This window comes from Nannobrachium achirus (genome assembly GCF_963921795.1).
Source record: "Nannobrachium achirus genome assembly, chromosome: 23".
Lineage (NCBI taxonomy): Eukaryota > Metazoa > Chordata > Actinopteri > Myctophiformes > Myctophidae > Nannobrachium > Nannobrachium achirus.
This window is the reverse complement of record NC_137830.1, coordinates 35075902-35096548: the sequence shown is the minus strand read 5'-3', so window position 1 is coordinate 35096548 and position 20647 is coordinate 35075902. Positions and strand designations below refer to the sequence as shown.

The 20647-nt window shown below is 41.7% G+C and overlaps 1 protein-coding gene across 2 annotated transcripts; it reads left to right on the top strand.

Annotated features, from left to right (window-relative positions):
• Positions 1–1309: 1309 nt before the first annotated feature.
• Positions 1310–18376, top strand: pnpla3 (patatin-like phospholipase domain containing 3). Of its 2 annotated transcripts, none has more exons than XM_080753818.1 (9): positions 1310–1693; positions 2823–3055; positions 4221–4283; positions 7549–7758; positions 11599–11659; positions 12348–12524; positions 13445–13577; positions 14048–14155; positions 14313–18376. In XM_080753818.1, exons 1-9 carry the CDS (start codon positions 1507–1509, stop codon positions 14557–14559), a joined length of 1419 nt encoding a protein of 472 aa, XP_080609944.1. In that variant the 5' UTR covers positions 1310–1506; the 3' UTR covers positions 14560–18376. The 2 variants fall into 2 exon arrangements, with proteins under 2 accessions (XP_080609944.1, XP_080609943.1); XM_080753817.1 differs by having other exon boundaries at positions 4221–4286.
• The last annotated feature ends 2271 nt before the right edge of the window (positions 18377–20647 follow it).

The window sequence follows — 20647 nt, the reverse complement described above, 5'->3', positions numbered from 1 at the left end:
GGCCTAGTTACACCACTGGCTCTGTGTGATTTCTTTTTATTTTTTATTATTGACAAAATATCACAATAAAGAGAACAGGACAAAAAGCAGTCACATAACTATAAAACAAAGAAGAAAAGAATAAGCTCGAGGTTGTACATTTAGGCAAGATATTCATCACAGATTATTCTAGTTTTCATAGCTTTAGTGTTTGTACATTAGGCTACAGTGTTTTAAGGTCATTTCAAAGATTAGGATTATAATGCATGACGTCCCATGAGCCAAAATAAGCCATGATTTAACCGAAACGTTTTTGACATTTGTTGGGGCCCTTGTCCATATTTATTTTGTATTTGCAACAACAGCAGAATAAACCCTGACTGGGAGGAAATAACCCAGTATCTAGTTTAAACATGTTATTTCAAATAACATGTTTAAACTAGATTATTCCTCCAAAGATAAATTATGTGACATTAAACGTTACATAACATAATACAGAAGAAGTAGGCTAATGCTGCTAGTTAACTTATGATCCCCGCCCAGTACGTCTGTGTGTCATCAGTCCAACTGATCTACAAGCCCAACTCATCTGCGTGCCGTGCGTGGAACGACGCGTTGTCAGCTTGTAGATTTAGTAAAAAAAATTGCAAGTGAGCCGGGCTGAAGTCTGATTGGCTCTCGTCGAGAACGGGGGCGTGACCGGTGCTGCAGACTGACAGTGTGCTCAGCCAATCGGCGTTCTACGAAACATGTTGTGCTCTTGGACTTTCAGAGAAATAGAGATGGGATTTATGGCTCTTTGAAGTGAGCTGGATCTCTGGGATCCGTTCCTTTCAAAGAGCCGTTCAAAAGACTGGGCTGGCTCATTTTAGTTACTTTGGTTATTTAGTTAATTTAGTTATTTAGTTACTTTGTAGATTTTCATTATGATTACAAATCACTTCAACTGAATTTATATAGGTCTACATATATAGACCTATATAAATTTCCACCATTTGAAAATAGTCGATCTACAAGACTACAAGCTCACAACGCGTCGCGTTGCGACACATTGTGAGCTTGTAGATCGGCTATTTTCAAATGTTTTTCTTTTTTCTACATTATTTTTATTCACTGGAGAACCTGTACTTTTTTTTGTACTTTTGTACTTTTACTCAAGTACACTTTAAGTTCTACATTGCAGTACTTAAAGTAAAGATTCTTTTCTACCTTTCCCACCATAAGAAAGGGATCCCATCGTTCATTTCAAAGAGCCGTTCAAAAGACTCAATTCTTTCGCGAACGTCCCACCTCTACAGAGAAAGAAAGAGAGAGTTTCTCAAGTAACAACACCAACACGCCGCTCCTCCTGTCAGAGTAGTATAGGCGTCGGTCGAGTGGAATAACAACACATCGGTGCATGAGGGAACGATACTTTTAACTATAAAATAACATAGTAATAACGTGTTCATCCAAAACTTTTTTTCTGGGTGACCACCGGGGCATGTAGCAGCCTGCCTGCCTGCTGCCTGTCACTGTGCCTCGACCATGTTCGACCTAAAGGCAGGGTGGAACCTCTCTTTCGCCGGCTGTGGCTTCCTGGGCATCTATCACATCGGTGTGGCCAGCTGTCTGCTGGAGAAGGCGCCCTACCTCGTCAAAGAGGCCACCAAGATCTACGGGGCTTCGGCCGGTGCGCTCACGGCATCGGTGCTCGCCAGCCAAGCGTCCATAAGTAAGCCTGCCATGATGACTGACTGTCTCTGACATCTGTCAGATCTGTGTGATCATATCGGTACTTCGGTAGTCTAGTCGCAGCAGACAGTATATAGCAATATAGGCTATTAAAAGGGACCTCTTTATTCAGTTATAACCATAGTTAGTACTTTAAATGTTATATGTTTATAACAGAAAGATACAATAAAATAAATAAAAATCTGTACTTTTTTGGCACAATCAAAGTTGAGATCCAGGCATCCAGCTATGACAAACAATGTGTACAAATAAAAGTTATAGTTGCTCTGATTTATTTACATTTAAAATTGAAATGCAGAACATGTCATGTCCTTGCCCTGGAAAGATTTAACTGGTCAGTAGTGTTGACCTTCTCTCAGTCTCACATAAAATAAGCAAAGATAAAGAGTTAAAGAAGTTAAAGAGGGTCGGCGACCTTCGGGGTCACCAGTGCCACAGCGGCCAAATCAAGTTGGGCTAACCCTAACCCGACTTTACTACACTGTACTACATACAGGAGGACAAATAACCTGCTTTAAGTAGCATGTGAGGGGTCTAATTAGGGGTTTGCCATGATTCTGAATCCATTGCAAGCATTTAACTTTCCTTGGGCTAAAAATGGCCCCATAAAACGATTGTTTTGTGATGATAACTGAGTCATCACTTTTCACAGTATAGAAAGTCGATGGGAGCCCAACTTGATTTGGTCGCCGACTCGGGTGCCCTAGCTAAATCATTAGAGCATGCCCTAATGAGCATGGGCTACATCTGTGCAAAATGTGGCGCTTTTAGACTGATTAGCACGAACAAACCCCCGACTATAGACTTCAATTTAACTTCAGGCTTGCCAACTCCATATAACCATTTTTAAATCGGAATTAAAAAACACATTTTATTTTAAAAATGCCTTTTTAACGCCCTAATGGCAGAAATGAATGCATCTATTCTCACTGATACTGCTATTGTATGTTGTTTTTGTTGCTTTCATGTTTATGATTTACGGTTTGATTCCAAGTTGTTAAGCACTTTGTAACTTTGTTTAAAAAGGTACTGCTATATAAATAAAGTTTATTCTTATTATTATTATTAGCCTGACCTCATGCTCTTGTCTCTCTGTCTGCCACCTTTAGCTAAATGCTGCGAGGATGTCATAGAGGTGGCTAAGGAGGCCAGGAAGAGAAACCTGGGCCCTCTCCATCCCTCCTTCAACCTGGTCAAAGTGCTCCGGTCGGGCCTGGATCGCGACCTTCCCGCCGACGCACACCAACTGGCCTCTGGGAGGCTGTGTGTGTCCCTCACTCGTGTGTCTGATGGACAGAACGTCTTGGTGTCCGAGTTCGACTCCAAAGAAGAGCTTATGCAGGTGTGTGAGGCTTGCCATGTAATGTGATTGTCAGGGACGTGCTGGCCATTGGGAAAAGCGGGACAATTCCCGAACGGCTGGTTCATTCCCGGCCGGTCCAGGCCGGCCATTAGGAAAAAATTAAAAATAAAATGTCGGCCTTTGTTCCATTTTGGGGGCTGGGTGGCCAACAAAGTAAATCATCACTGTCGGACAGAAACCTTGTATCTCCAAGTTTCAAATTTATATATATTTTTTTTTCGCAAAGCAAAGCCCTGCTTCATCATACAAGGCCGTTGCACAAAAGTAGTGAAAACAGCCGATCTACAAGCACACAACGCCTCGCACCGCGTTTAAATCATTTTCAAAATGATAAATACAAAACAAACGGTTTTGGACATACAAGGTTTCCACCCGACAACGACAAAATATAACTCATGTACTGTAATTGGCCCACTGGCTTGTCACTTTGTCACAAATCTTTGAGTAGCAGCAGCGCTATAGAGAGAGATCTCTCTCTATAGCGCTATAGAGAGAGATCTCTCTCTAAGCGTGCAATGAGGGCCTCTCCAACTCTTTTTCCCGGGCTGAATCAGGGGCCCAGCACGTCCCTGGTGATTGTGGATAGTAATAGTCCTAATAGTGGTAATAATCATAGTAGTAGCAGTCGTAATAGTAGTAGTTGCAGTACTAGCAACAACAACAAAAAACTAAAAGAGTAATTATTTAATAGTTATAATCACATTGTTATAAGCTAAGCTAAGGATAATAATTAAACCAACTACCATTGCATGTTAACTCTCATTGATGTAATTTTATAAGGAAATTACACGACAGCAAGTCAGATGGATTTGTTAAACTTCTAGTACTAACCTGCAGTCTCCTGATCATACGATGTATCCATGTTTGTGGGGAAAAAAACAAAACAATCATCATGCTTTGGTTGACACAAGTTTCCAGTTCGATAATTAATTTGTTGAATTCATTGTGACACATTCTAGGGCACTCTAGTACAGTCTGTGAAATTGTCAGTGAAAGTCATTGAATTACTCATCATAGGTGCCTTTGACACATGCTATTGTGGAACTCTTATCAGCTTGTCACTGTGGTCTACTCTAATCTAATGGGGACATGGGTGTTGTAAGGTGTCTGTAAGGTGTTATCTAATATGGTGTTCTGTCCACAGGCCCTGGTCTGTAGCTGTTTCATCCCCATCTACTGTGGCCTGATTCCCCCGTCCTTCCGAGGCGTGGTGAGTCTCTGAGGGTTGCATGTCCTGGGGTTGTCTGGCGTTGGTCACTTGGTCATGGTCCTTGAAGACCTTTAGCTTCACTTTGACGTATTTGCTGCGAGTGGACTTGTCTTTGATAGTAATATGAGTAGCTGAAAATGATACTGACTACTGACCTTTTCTAAAACACTGTGGCACAATATAGGTGTTTGTTTGTGTGTGCATACAGTATATAACCACCACTCTATTTTAGAAGCGGTAAATAATCCACTGGTAGACCAGTTTCCTTTTGGCAGGCCAGAAAGGGAGGGCGCCATTGTCAGAAGACGTCAGCAGAAGGGAACATTGAATCCTCACAAACTGAAACTGCCAGTGCTGTTATCTGTGGTTGCTTAATTATATTTCACAGTTTTGGGCATCTGTCAAAGTGTCAAAGTTCAATGTTAAGAACATGACACATGAGACATCATCCCCATCTACTGTGGCCTTATTCCCCCATCCTTCCGAGGCGTGGTGAGTCTCTGAGGGTTGCATGTCCTGGGGTTGTCTGGCGTTGGTCACTTGGTCAGGGTCCTTGAAGACCTTTAGCTTCACTTTGACGTATTTGCTGCTAGTGGACTTGTCTTTGATAGTAATATGAGTAGCTGAAAATGATACTGACTACTGACCTTTTCTAAAACACTGTGGCACAATATGGATGTTTGTTTGTGTGTGCATACAGTATATAAGCACCACTCTACTGTATTTTAGAAGCGGTAAATAATCCACTGGTAGTAGACCAGTTTCCTTTTGGCAGGCCAGAAAGGGAGGGCGCCATTGTCAAAAGACGTCAGCAGAAGGGAACATTGAATCCTCACGAACTGAAACTGCCAGTGCTGTTATCTGTGGTTGCTTAATTATATTTCACAGTTTTGGGCATCTGTCAAAGTGTCAAAGTTCAATGTTAAGAACATGAGACATTTTAGCCCGGCGTCCCCATTTGGTGCAAAAAAAGCCCACAGCAAAATTTTACTGTACGGCTTAAGTGGTTAAAATCCAAATATAGCTTGTTCAAAGAGTGTCCCCCATGTGTCAGACAGGCAGTTGGCCTTTAGACACACTACCTCACCATCACCACACTGTTCTTTATCTTCCTATAGGAGGAAAAAGTACACTGTACATCAGGGCTACTCAACTTAGGAAGGCTCAGGGGCCACTCAGCAAAATACCAAAAGTCCAAAGGGCCGCAACCTAAAAATGACGGTCCTATTTTGGACGTTTACAATGATTTTGTAACAGGCTTCATGACAAGCTTAATAATTAAGGAAACACACAGAAAATAGCCACATTTCCATCTATTTAAGCTAGGCCAAACCTCATTGAACCAAAAGATTATGGATGGAATGAAGAAATTATCGAATTTGATCAAATTAGGCTTTATTCACAAAATGTGAAGTGAAAATTAACAGAACTGGTTCAATCGTTTTGGAACCGCCCCTGTGTCTGGGTATGCAAGGCTAGTGAACTTTGGCAATGTAAAGGTATGTTTTCTCATGCCAACAACGCTCCTTTTCATTAATAGGACGGATTTTAAATAAATAGACGTTTATACTTATTATTCAATTACTTAAACCCCAGCATCCCTATTCTTGGGGGACATTAACCAAAAATAGCCGATCTACAAGCTCACCACAAGATGCATTGGAGCTTGTAGATCGGCTATTTTTGGTCAATCTCCTTCAATGAGCAGTTAGTTGTGTTTAAATTACAAAGCTCAAAGCATCAAACTGTTTTACAAGTACAGTACAACTGGCTGAGTTGAACTTTACTTGAGTTATTTTTCCATAAAACAAACAACTCTTAACCAAAAATAGCCGATCTACAAGCTCACAATGCATCTTGTGGTGAGCTTGTAGATCGGCTATTTTTGGTGAATGTCTCCCAAGAATAGGGATGCTGGGGTTTGAGTGATTGAATAATAAGTATAAACGTCTATTTATTTTAAATCCGTCCTATTAATGAAAAGGAGCGTTATTGGCATGAGAAAACTTCCCCATTTGGGGTACAAGCATAGTTCCCTGGCTGCTACGATCTGTTGGAATGTGTGCACTGCCACTGTCTGTCGGTGCTGACTGGCGGAGCCGCGGAGGCTATGGAAGCGAGCGTTCATATCGCACGACCGTCATGCGTCTCCACTCCAGTGAGCCCGACTGTGGTTGTCTGCTGCAAAATCTCCGCAGATTTGTCTGTCTGACCGTCTCGTTGTACAATAGATCTAGTGTAGCCGCCAGCATCTCCGCACTGCTGTCTGTGCTCTGAGTCTGCAGTGCATTGACTGTATTCGCTTCCTGACTACGGAGTCCACCGAGGCTCAAACATCACCGCATTTTGCGTTGCGCGTTAACTTTGACAGGCTTAGAAGAATCATATTTTTATTGGTATGGTCATGACGGGCCGCACAGACAGGCGGCGCGGGCCGCGGGTTGAGTAGCGCTGCTGTACATTGTGTACTTTTCAGTGTCAAGATCACATGCTGGCTCAGAGCCAAGTTAACCGTTCGTGACTCCTTAACTTTGTACGTACATGAACTGTATAAAACCTATGTACAATATTAGTGCTTGGGACAAATACTCAAAGGAATAGACAAACAATGTCTCAATCATATATTTATGGATGGTATAGTCAGCCCAGTGTACACTTGTTGAGGGTGTTCTCTAAAATTAGGACACAGAAGTTTTTTTTCCATCATGTCCTCAGGATTTTAGAATTGGCATTAAAAAAGTGTTAGTGTTAAGTGTTAAGAATAAGGTGAATAACATTTCTATGCATTTCCAAGGGTATTAAATAGCAAAGCCTTAATTTATTCATTAAGACGTAGAATCTCACCTTGAAACGGGACAACATTACATCATTACATATTAATGTGACAAAACAAACCAAAAATGTATGTTTCCACAAAGAAGTTAGTGTTGGAGAGTTAACTAACTAGGCGAGGTACTCGATTCTTGTTAATGTAGGGAAAGTTGGCCTGTGGAATGTGAACATGTTGAAATGGCCTAGGGGTGTTTATCCAGCCTTAAGCAAGTCCTGCCACAAATTGTGTGAATAAGCTAAAATATGTGAACACACCCTACTTGTTTTGCCCACTTGTTTTGCCCCCTGTTTATCCCCTTTACTCTCATGACTAAGAAATGCAAAGGATCCAAAATATGTGATGGCAAAATAACCAACAGCTTGTGCAAAGTTTTTGTGTGGACCAAATCCAATCTGTCCCTCCAATTGCTTTTTTTTACTCCCTCCCCAGCGCTACGTAGACGGTGGCATCAGCGACAACCTCCCCCAGTCGGAGCTGAAGAACACCATCACCATCTCTCCGTTCTCGGGGGAGAGTGACATCTGTCCCCGTGACAACTCCACCAGCTTCCATGAGCTTCGCTTCACCAACACCAGCATCCAGATGAACATGGGGAACATGTACCGCCTCAGCAAGGCCCTCTTCCCACCTGAGCCCAAGGTAGGGAGTTACTGTAGGAGTTAAGCTGGTTGCACACTGCTGCGTTTTTCGGGCCGAATATCGGACTGAATTTCGGAGCACGCAAATAAAAAAATCAACCTCATTTTATGTCAGTCACGTTTGCACACTGCTGCCCGTTTCGCCCACCACTCGGTCCCTTGCTCTCTCTATCTCTCTCTCTCTCCTTGCCCTGAAAAACGCATTTCGCAACGGAAAACGCAGCAGTGTGCAACCACCTTTAGGGATGGGACCATATGAAAATTTCATATCACGATTATTGTGACAAAAAAAATCACAATTTACGATATTATCGGGATAATCAAAATCCATTATCCTGGGGCAGAACATTTGCCAAAATATAGCCGATCTACAAGCTCGGCTATTTTTTGGCAAAGACATTTGATAGAGGGTGAAAAAAAGACTGAATCAAGTATGTATATTATAACTAAGTACCTTTTACCAATTATAGAGGGTTTAAGTGGTACAGGATATGCAGCTCTGCAAATAAAAGGTGAACTGGGCATGACGGAGCACAATATCACGATAAATGAAACCTCCACAATACGATTATCGTGAGTGTTTTTTATCACGATTAAACGATAATATCGCGTATCGTCCCATCCCTACTAGGAGTGTCATAATGCAGGACCTTAAAGCTGCAATCCAATAACTCTCATATCCTACCAAGTCTCCTGCATGAGAGACATATTTCTAGCACTCTGCTTGATGAGGCATCCTAGTTGTCAGTATGTAGTCGTCTTCCCCAATACCAGCTAGGTCCAAAATGTCACAAGACCACCTCTAACCACTGCAGAGATGTTCTAGTTTAAAAGAAAATTTAAAATAAGGTACCAACTTGCGCCTGTGCACTCGTGGTCATATATGGCCTACCATATGGCCCATATGGTACTACTTTCGGTGCTGTTCGGTGCTGTCTGTATGTATGTGGTTGGGAAAGTTGGCCCTCTGTCGAGGTGCCAACTTGCACCCTTGTTATTTATATCAGGTTGCACTTGTTGGTGGTGACGTCACCAAAAACGATGCTCCCTTATTGGGTAATGGCCCTGCCTTTGTACTGTCGACCAGAAACAGACGGCACCAAAAGTAGTAGTTGCGCGCTACACTGGCGCATGTAATAATTAAAATTACATAAACAAATGCAAACAAAGTAGCCAATATATAACATGGCAAAACCCAGTACATCACCAACAACTTGATGTCGATTTAGCCATCTGTAAGGGGAAGAAAACCTGGATCTTAAAAAATAGTAAAATCAACAGGAAGTTGACATTTTTATTAATATACTAACTGTATAAAGAAAGGTTTCTGCACTGGGTTTTGTGATGTTTCATATCGGTAGAATCAGCTTTGTTTATGTTCCAAAAGAATGGCTTTGAGTGCTGTTTATTTGTACAATGTGATTCAATGAGTAGACATTTTTTGAATTATCGATTTCTAATCAACGGCGCAATAGAGCCAAATGGACATAGTTACATCGTGAGCTTGTAGATTGTCTGTCTATTTTTGCCAAATGTTCTCCCCATAAAAGGCATGCTAGGGTTCAAGTAGTTGAAAATACTTCTGTGACTGTGTCTTACTCTGAGACATTTCTTTCTCAAACTACTCTCAATGCATTGACCATAATTCAAACATTTTCCACTCAACTCTCAGAGTTAAAATAACACTCCAGATTTACTGTGTACCGTAATGATATCAAATGTTTCCTAAGATGTGAACTTCGATCCTACTTGGGTATAGGTTCCTTTGCTTTGTGTTGTAAGACTATAGGCCCATTCCCACTGGGCCAGATAACAGATATCTGGAGATATTTCTCCAGATATTTCTCCATGCAAAGTGGATGGTAGATACAGATAAAAAAATGTTTTGCCACAGATAAAAGTATCTGTGGCAAATATCTGTGGTATATATTTTTTTTATCTGTATCTACCATCCACTTTGAATGGAAAAATATCTGGAGAAATATCTCCAGATATCTGTTATCTGGCCCAGTGGGAATGGGCCTTAACTCTTCCCTGGGCTGGAATGTTGTGCTTGCTGGAATCCATGGTTATATAATTCATGGTGCAAGGGGGCATGTGGGGGGCACCCCCACCCGTGCACTTAGATCAGCCAACTCAGGGATGCTGACAGAACCCTCGCTAAAAACCCCAGGGCAAAAATCCACTTGTCCGAGACAGTTTGCCCTCCTGGCCCCAAAGTTGTGGAACAAACTCCCTGTCGCACTTAGAACAACGGACTCACTCGCTAGCTTTCGCCGTGGACTGAAGACACACCTTTTCAGACTCCACCTAAACCCTTAGCACTACTGAAACATTCAATGACCATACATGAAGCTAGTCAGCATTTGTTTTTTTTTAGGTTTTTAGAAACTTTTCTTGACTGATTTTTTAGTTTCCTAGATAGATATCCATTTGCATTTGTTATATTGCTGTTGATGTATTGACATATTATCCTGTTTATTATTGTGATGTTTTATCTGCTTATTGTAAGTCGCTTTGGATTAAAAGCGTCTGCTAAATGCCTAAACTGTAAACTGTAAACTGTAAACTGCATGTGTATTGTGGGAACATTATTAGAAGGTGCAGTGAGTCACCACCCCGCACCAAGCAACTCTTGGTCCAGAGACATGTAATACCACTCATTAAAGGAGTAGTTCACCCCCAAAATGACTTTTCCCCCCCCTATTGATTACTCACACCATGGAGACTCAAGTTCAATAATATTTTTTGTCATATTTGTCACATTCCTAAGACAAAAATGTGATTACAAAAGATGTACCCCCATTGATTCTGGAAGGCGATCTGGATGGGGAGTAATGCATTTGGGTCCCCATCCGGAATCAATGGGGGTACATTTACTAAATAGTTTTTTGTCTTAGAAATGCAACACATACAAAAAGTCTCCATGGCGTGAGTAATCAATAGAAAAAAACAAGTCATTTTGAGGGTGAGCTACTCCTTTAAAGCCCTCGAAACACACTTTTTTAACAGAAATCCACTCACCGGTATTCATTCTAAACCAATTACACATGAACTTTACTGACATATTGCTTATTATGGTCTATTATATTGGGAAGTTATGAGTAATCTTATAACAGTATAGCATTTTAACCTTTAAGCCAAGACTCTTTACAGTCAACATGGATCTGTACTTATGCTTATGTCAGTGCTGTCTTTTTAGTCAGGAAGCAATCATGCAATAAAAGGAATGTCATAATATTGGTTGTAATGATAGGTTGCTAAAGTCATAAACCAAGAGCATGATATGTGTAATAGGTCATTTATAGACTTATGTCATAACAACACACTTCTGTGAATTAATCAATCATTACAAACAGTACTTAAAGGCTTATTCAAATGGTCATAATCAAGAAAACGTCTGTTACAGAATACAGCTGTATGTTGTGTTGGGCAGCAACCTCAGCACTAGTCTCCCATAAGCCAAATGTCCAGCATGCTCTTATCTCTAGTGGCACGTGTGCTGTGAACCCCAAATACTCAAGAGTTACTATGAAATAATATGCAGACCATGCCCCAAGAAAGTAACCGATTACAAATATGTGCAGGTTTTCCTTATTATTTATGTAAGCCCAATATATTGTACTTTGCTGTTCAAAAATACCCAACCTACAAGCTCTCAACACGTCACATTGCGACATGGTGTGAGCTTGTAGATCGACTATTATCACTATTTTAATTTCTTTAATAAACAGTGAAAAAGTTTGCATTGTTTTGAAAGTTTTCCCAAAATAGGGACGGCTGGGTTACACATAATGTGATTGTGACATTTCTTTCATATTATCATATTGTCTTTTGACAGGTAATGGCAGATATGTGTCAGAGTGGGTACAAGGATGCTCTACGCTTCCTAGAAGAAAACAGTGAGTCTTACTGTGTTACTAACTAACTGACACTGAAATTATCATGTCATTTTAGGGCTTGGCAATCAACAGAACATTTCAAGACCAATTACAGACTTAATGTTGCTCATGTAGAATTATCAAATAATCGAAAAAGCAGGTTTTCTTTAATAGCATTTCTTATATGTCAACAAATCAATTTGTTTAATAATCCATTAGTCATATTTACCACTTAACCCTGTATTATACTTTGTTGTACAATGGTGGCACACAAAATGGCTCACAAAGCATTGCATCGTGGCATGTTGTGAGCTTGTAGATCTGCTATTTCCACACACACAAAATAAAAGAATCATTCATTAAACATAATTGCGGCAAAAGTTTGAAATAATCGTGCTATTGATTTGAAATCATGTCGCCCAGCCCTGTGTCTAGTTTTATGAATACATATTATCACGTGTGCTTTGAAGACTCTTTGCTTGTAAGTTTACATGCACGAACCCATGTTTCTTTTTTGCAATTTTTTAAAAACTTTAGGTAAGTCTAAATCAAATTAGCTGGTACCACTGCGGTCGCTACTCAACCTTAGCAAGTGTTACTTGTCAGTGTCAAAGTTTTATTGTGTCAAGTTTCTGTTAATATACATGTATTGTTGTCATAATAGTACAACCTTTGGAATGTGTTGCTGATGTCATGTTTGCGATGGCAGACCTGTTGAGAACAGAGAGTCCTACGGCTGAATCTGCGATAACAGAGGCCACGGCCACCTGCTGCTGCGAGCATCCTGAAACCAGGAAAGAATGGTTGCTGCGGAGACTCTGTCTACTAAATAAACAACACTGGTGGTTGGACCAGCAGATGGACCTGCCAACGCCTATCAAGAAAGGTATGCAGTCATCCTAAGCTTAATAAATGCTCCATTGCATGACGGTGTCACTTGCTGACAAGTACTGACCTTCAAGCTAACAACCCGTTGCGTTGCATCACCCTTCTTTCGTTTTGCAAGCAGCACCATTTTGTGACGGATTAAAAACAATGCTTTATTTCTACACAGCTGGCACGAATGTCACTCTTTAATCCAGTGGTTTTCAACCCTTTTCACATCAACGTCATTATTGTGTCCACCAGGCCGAAGGCATGGGGACTTGGGGAGACTATGTTTTCGCCCCTGTCCATCAAGGAACAAATGCCACCCTTTTCACATTGGCCTGTTATAGCGCTACCATCAGGTCGACAATTCTTTTGAACAAAATCATGCATGCAGCGTCCGTGAAGCGGCTGTGAAAGGCCGAAAACCTGGCACCATTTTCAAATTGGCCTATTATAACGCCACCAGGAGGCCAGAATAACCTTCCTGACCTGGTGGAGACCTGTGCTCGGAAGAGCACTGCTTCTAGTTTATTCTGCATTTGAGCCACGGACCACCATTTGAGGAGATTTAGCCTCTCAGACCCAAAACTTCTAATATTTTGTTATCGTTGGATAGGATTTCTCACAATTCCATGCTGTATTGATGTGGTACTATTGATAGGAGAGATAACAGTCAAAATATCGATCAAAATAACAATACTTCTACATGCTCTAATTGTGTAGACTTCTTGTAAATTAAGTAATGCTGATGTTTAACAATCATTTGTTCCATAAGGGATCCATAAGGGTCCATCATTTAGATGGGGACCACCTGGAAACCGCTCAAGGACCACTGGTTGAAAACCACTGCTTTTTCGGTTAAAGAAAGTACCGGTAATATGTTGTGTGCATATATTTCAGTTACTGAACGTCAAGTTGTCTGTTTGTTTCTTTCAGTACTCTGCGAAGCGTGCCAAGACAAGACTGGCCTGTATTCTAAGGTTTCAGAGCTGCTGCCGATGAGAGTGGCCTCATACATGCTCATGCCTTACACACTTCCTGTACTGTCAGCCTACTCTGCAGCCCAGAGGTAAGTGTAATGATCCCACCGATCAGAATCCAATTCAGTTCATCTGCCAAGTACAACCAACTGGGCGGTACAGTAGTCATAGTGATGGTGATGCAAAACATTAGCATTCGTTTGGTAATAAAGGCCATGACCTCACAAAATCTGATAATAGACAGACAGTATATCACTGTGCATATTACATTGTGCAAACTGATATAACATCCAACACACACACACACACACACACACACACACACACACACACACACACACACACACACACAGCCCATTATCAAAAGCTAGGTCTGTAAAGAGGGACGCTGGTGTTGCTCTCAAACAAACAGTGCTATTTTTACACCACAACTCTGCAAGGCCAAACTAACTACCAGTTAATGTGCAATTGTGCATGGTCTCCCCCTAGTGGCCAAAACGTGAAGGTGTTGCCCCACCTGTGGTGGTGAACTGACTGTAAATGCTCTGCCCTGGCCCAGGTTTGTGGAGTGGATCCCAGAGGTGCCAGCTGATGTGCGTTGGATGTTCGGGGTGGCTGGGGACGTGTACAGACAGACCTGGAGAGGACAAAGAGCAGGCGACAACAGGTAATAACATTAAGCTTGGTTTCAAATTGCCTTGTCTGGAGTATCGCTAGCACACTTCCTCACTGTGTTATCTTTTCTGTAGCCACATATAGTATATATTTAAATACTGTTTCAAATAAATGTGGACAAACAAGAATCCATTTGATTGATTCTCTAGTGAGCAATGCCTACGGAGGAGCCTGAGCCTGCCCCCTTCCCTGGAGGACAGTCGCGGCGTAGAGGCAAATACCATCCCAGGTCTCTCCCTCCTGGACCTCCACAGCAAGTACTGGGACACCCCAAACTCTATCTCCTCCTCCTCCGAGCACCAGCCTAGCACCCCCCGAACGCCCAGCCCCTCGCCGCGGCAGATCTGCTTCTTTGTGGGCTCGGAGGATGAACCTCACAATCACACAGACCATTGAAAGGACACACAGTCGGTGTCTGTGTTTTCACAATGACTGGCTGGTCACGTTTCGGCTGTCATGTACTCCTGACCTGACCAGTCCGGACTTCTGGTTCTGAAGGAACCCGGAAAGGTTGAAGGGCTGTTGGATTGATGGATGACGATTTGATGAATGAGATTTAAGTTATTGAACCCATGACTAATTGCCTATCAGGTTAGTTTCTTTTATGGATGCACATACGTATAAGTCTCTGACTGTGAACACTCCAGCCGGTGCTGCCGAGTATGTTACAGTATGTTTCAATCAGTACCATTGAAGTCATTGCCCCGGCTAACTTGGCTTTACTGCTCACTCAGGCCAAAGGATGGGTTTGTTGAGGTTTTGTATTGAATGACAGAGCAAATGTGTCTACTTTTACCAAATATCTACAACTCTGTCTACCTATTTCAGTCGATTCAAATGTTGCACTTATTTCTCATGTCATTATCACATTGTCCAAGTGTGAATTTGTGCTTGGCTGTCCTGCACCCTGAATTAATAAGGGGATGAACAGGACCTAGCCTACTAAACTGTAGATACTGTTGTGTTGCCAGACAATCGTAGATATCCTCATGCCGGTATGTCCGCCAAATTGTTTCAACCCACTCGTAGCAAATACGGTACAGTGAATTTAGATGCCACTGCTGCATCGGTAGGCAGTGATGTGAATCTCGACCACTGAGGCGATACGATACGCATCACGATACACTCCCAGCGATACGATATAATTGCGATACATTGAAATCTTGCCGATACGATACATCACGATACACCCCTGACCCCGATACGATGCGATATGATTCACGATATTTTGCGATACACCCCTGGTGCTTACGATGTGATACGATTCACGATTCGGTGCGATTCAACACAATGCAAAGGATTTATATTAAAGCCCATGTAAATTTCCCCCCCAAAAAATTACTAAAAATGCATTACATTTAATTTCCAAACAATTTATTGTTTCACTGTAGTACTAGGCTCTGTCTAACAATCCAACTTATTGAAATCTGGGAGAACACTCCTTGCTGGCTGGTAAAATTGTTTGATTAATACTATATCATTATATCATTATTATATATCATTACATCCTCAACAGGTGGTCAGGGACCCCTAGGGTCCTCAGAGTTATGTGAGGCGGCCAAATATTAATAGTTCGTTTTTACAGTAACCAATTGAACCCTAGCAAGTAGCAACCCTATGGGGGGACAATAGCCAATACATTAACACTTATTGAGGGTTTAAGAGATAATAATTCATGGATTATAATGAATAACATAAATCCATCATATTAATAGAAAAGATAATGTGTGAACAAATAAACACAACATAGTAATAGTGCTGTCAAACAAGTCTCTGACAAGTTTTAATCTGCAACAGTTTTATATAATAGCCTACAGTAGTCTAAAATAGCCTACAGTGGGGGTCCCTGCTTGATCTCTCTCTTCTCAGTTAAGGATCCTTGACCTGTATTATTATTATATTGTATGAATATAATCTAGGATTTTGCCATTTCTAGCCAAAATGTTTCAAAACGTAGATATTTGAGTCACAACGCGTCGCGTTGTGAGCTTGTAGGTCTGCTATTTAGGTGCGTGCGCGACACCGTCGAGCTGCCAAGTATAAATCAGGCTCCAGCCTCTCTTTGCAGAGCGAACAGCAGCAGCAGAAGAGTGTTCTGCTTGCTACAGTAACAAGTTGTGAAACATTGTCAAATACTTTGTTTTAATCGCTAGCCGCACGCCCAGTATCGTTGTTGTAGTTCATATGTGTGTGTAGTTAAAGCGTGTTTAAATCAATTCCGTCGCAGACTCGACAAGAAGAACAAACGGGTGTGGAATGTGGATCATAATATCACGCAGCGTGCTCCAGTCCAGTGACACAACAACGGATCACATCAGCGAACATTGGACAGGGATGTTATAAAGCTAAACGTGGTACTAATCTTGCATGTTTAACCAGTGGGCTGACTGGGCTCACGAGTGCTGTCTGTCTGTCTCTGCATTCCGTCGGGTCGGGTGTTCACTGCGCTCCGCTAAGCAGCTCAGTGCTGCTGTAAAAGACGCATGTCTGTAGAGTCGCTACAAGTGCTTTTTGGGGGGAGGGCTGATGGGGCATTCAATGCGCCTCGGAAACACAGTATAGAATGAAATACTATTATGCAAAAACCGATCCAACCGTGGAATGTACCGATCCAGACACTCACGATACGATACATCACGATTCCAGCCGTCAATTGTACCGATCCACCCTGAATGAACCGATTCACTCGTATCGCGCACGTTTGTATCGCGATTACGATCCGTACCGGTATATCTTCGCATCCCTAGTAGGCACAGATCTCTGATTGTTTGGCAATGCGTGATTAACTGTTGAACGAAGAGCCTCTGCTACTTACAGTACATGATCTGACAAAACTTTTGTTTTGTACTCACATGCCCTTTGACTTATGTCTGTCTCAAATCTGTCTATTTGTCTATTGTTAACATGTTGGTCACCATGTTTACAAATATGTGCAATCAGAGTTGCACGTCTAAAACCATTTGCACCTATGCCCAAGTTGTCAGTGCACGGTGCCATGCCATTAGTCCAATGGCCCATTGTTCAGCTGGTATCAGGCAGTGAAATTACTGTATTTCAAGAAAACACATATTATTGGAATATGTCAGCAAAACACACTGGTGCTTGAAGTTTGAGAACCTTTTAGAAGTGTCTATATTTCTGCATAAATACTGTATTGTCAGCTTTGGTGGCTATACTGTACATCGGCTTCTGCGTCCAATCCATGTGCAGTCTGCCAGGGATCAATTCTGGTGCCAATTCTCTTCTCTCTCTCTCTACCTCCTCCCCTCAGAGTTCATTATGGAAAAATATTTCCTTATTTCCAGAGAGATGATGCTACCTCATTGAAGCCACTGCTGTCGTGTATGGAGGACATCAAAGCCTGGAAGGCTTTAAACGTTTTGAATTTTAAGAAGGGAAAACAGGTCATGACCTTTGGACCCTCAACTTGGCCCCCTGACTTCCTATGTGAACTTGTGAAGCCCAACATAACTAAGCTATTCTAAAATGCTGCCACACACCCGTTGGTGGGAACTCAAAAGCGAGAACATACCACCCCCATTCTGGCCCCCTCGATTCTTAAACGCACCCAGTGCGTTTAAGAATCCATTTTAAGGGGGGCACGGTGGCGTAGTGGTTAGCGCTTCGCCTCACAGCTAGAAGGTCCTGGGTTCGATTCCCGCCGGGGGACGCTGTGGGTGCTGGGGGCGTGTTTCTACCTCCGCGTCATCAGCGCCCACACCTTAGGTGGGGTTGGCGATAGGGCCTTTCTGTGTGGAGTTTGCATGTTCTCCCCGTGTCTCCTAGGGTTGATACCCTCACAAAAACATGCAGTAATCCTGGTCTCAATAATGCCTCCCCCTGGCCAGCCGGGGCGCTTGATGGAGGGGAAAGGAACGGCTGTCAGTCAAAGAAATCAATAAAGTCATTTTAGGGGTGAACTATCCCTTTAAGACGAGTCTTAAGCACAGGGGGGATCGAGCCTTCGCATTTTTAGACCCCAAACTGTTGAAGGAGCTACGCCATTATGTCAGGCTAGATTACCTGTTTTTAAAAACTCATTTTTATTCCTTGGCCTTTTACCCTAGATTGAGAGTTGTTCGTTCGTACCTATGTTTAATTGTGTTTTGATTGGGTTTACGTTTTATGCTTGTGTTTGTTTTTGTTTTAACCGACTGTACAGCACACAACTCTGTTGTTTTAAAATGTGCTTTATAAATAAAGGTGGATTGGATTGGACCTAAAACCAGTGGTGGAAGAAGTACTCAGATTTTTAACTCAAAAGACAACTTCACCTGATTTTCAAGTTATATTCATATAATTGGTCCTCCTCACGAATGCTCATTATAAATATAATATAGTAACATTTCTGACATCATTGATGCTTGATGGGGAACAGCAGGCAGGCATTCTGTTCCAGAGAAGTTAGCATGCTATTTTAGGCCTACTGCACTACAAAGCCAAAGTGCAGTAACTAGGGCCTAGGCCAGACGAATCATATATCCCAGATTTTCAGATATCCACATAGAAAAATATCTAGGTCCACTCCACACGACAAAGATATCTAGGTCTAAAATAATCTGAGTCCCCAGACCTCCACTAGGGGGACAAGCACACACACAGTAAAGTCTTCAGAGATATCCGTGTTCCATGCTTACACGGATCCAGTGAATCGGATATGTTTAAATATCTTCACTTATTTATTTGGTTTCACAAGTATTCAGTTTTGCGGACGAAATATCCAGCTTTGTGTGGCTGCAAGCCCCACTCGCACAAAGAAATTTCTAGCTTCAGAAATATCCAGATTCGTGTAGCCGGTTTTTGGACACACCGACATGTATTTGTGTATTTCGAAGGTCAAATTAGCCTTTGTGATTTTGGGGGAATAAACAATTACCTCTAGAACAAATATACAATTAGTGTAATATCCCTTATATGCCGATATCTCATTTGGCTTACCAGTTGAAACACTTTTATACCCATTTATCAGTGTTTTTCTTACGTTAATGACAATCAGGTAGTATTAAAAAGTCCAAGGCCTGTATTACAATATTTTCTTGAGTTAAAGTATCCTACATATTAAGTTTTGGCATAATACTTATAATACGAATTAGGCTACTAACTAAAGTTTTTAAATAATTGTAGTGGAGTAAAAAGTACAATATTCGCCTCGGAGATGTAGCAGAGTAGCATAAAGTATCGAAAAATGGAAAAAATAAAGTAAAAGTACCTCAAAAGTAAAAAATTGTACTTGAGTACAGTACTTGAGTAAAGGTACTTTACTTTACTTTTACTTTATATCATTATATTTGGTTATGGTGTTGCAACTGAGAATAGCAGATCTACAGGCTCACAACAAACTTCGACACCAGCCGGCAACGAAGTATAACTCTGGATTTAATGTGGAATCTACTGTAATAACTAGAATTGAATATTTCAATAATAACATTTTGTTGCTTGTTGTTTTCTTAATGTGTTAAGCCGCAGGGGGTCCGGGGGGGTAATCTGCCTAAAATGTATGGCACAAAATGACAATGATTGTGCCTAGTGTTCACCCACCAAATGTCAGCTAACCCCTGGAAATGCACAAATGATATGTATTTGGTCCACGGAGCGGCTCCATGGCCTGCCCATCCCAAAATATTTTGTTCCAGGGACCCCCAGAAGTAAATATTTGAGTTAACAAGACTGACCTATGACTGTCTTGATCCAAGGCTAAACAAGCGAAGCTTAAACCAGCACCCTCCAAGTTACACCACTTTTTATGTCAAGGACCCCTAAATTGACACTTATTAGCCAATGGACCACCATGAATCACTGCTGAATCACCATGCCCATGTTAGTTAAAAAAAATATATATATCTCATGAGGCCCCCAGCCTGTGTGGGGCCCCAGGCGGCTGCCTATTTTGCCTGTATGGGCTGCACGGCCCTGAAACTAAGACTAGCCTACCTCCTTTATTTATTATGCACCCAAATACCCTTCATGAATTATTTTATTTCATGATGGCCCTACACTGTATCTTTTTTGCAATTATTCTTGAGTTAAATTGTCCCATTAGAAATCTAATCCAGATGACTGGCATAGCACAAATAATAGAACAGAGAGAGGGGAAGAGAAGGGGAGACTTGTGGATATAATTATGCTCAGCTGCAGTTATTTTGTTACTAGTGACAAGAGGAAAACCTAAACATGCATTGCGTTCTACCTTTTCTTTGCTGACATCATTCCTGAAAATTGTGGGGCCCCCCTGCGAGGAGGGGGGTGGGGGCCCTTTTGCAAATGATGACGGAGTTATATCTGTTCAATGTTATATGAGTCATACATAAAGGTTTCCTATGTAAATAAGCTGAAAAGCTTACTAGGATCTCCTTTTAGTTGACCTTGTACCAGTGAACTGTACTGTCATGAAACTGTACCCTTTCCTATGCAAACTTCTAATAAAGTCTTCAATCAATCAATCTCTCTGGAAGAAGTTGCACATGAACTCTGCTGGCGGACTGAG

Excerpts from the sequence above, each read along its gene's own strand:
- pnpla3 (XM_080753817.1), top strand. The coding sequence starts at position 1,507 with ATGTTCGACCTAAAGGCAGGGTGGAACCTCTCTTTCGCCGGCTGTGGC. Across the intron at positions 1,694-2,822 it reads CGCCAGCCAAGCGTCCATAA|CTAAATGCTGCGAGGATGTC; the intron begins GTAAGCCTGCCA and ends TGCCACCTTTAG. Across the intron at positions 13,578-14,047 it reads GCCTACTCTGCAGCCCAGAG|GTTTGTGGAGTGGATCCCAG; the intron begins GTAAGTGTAATG and ends GCCCTGGCCCAG.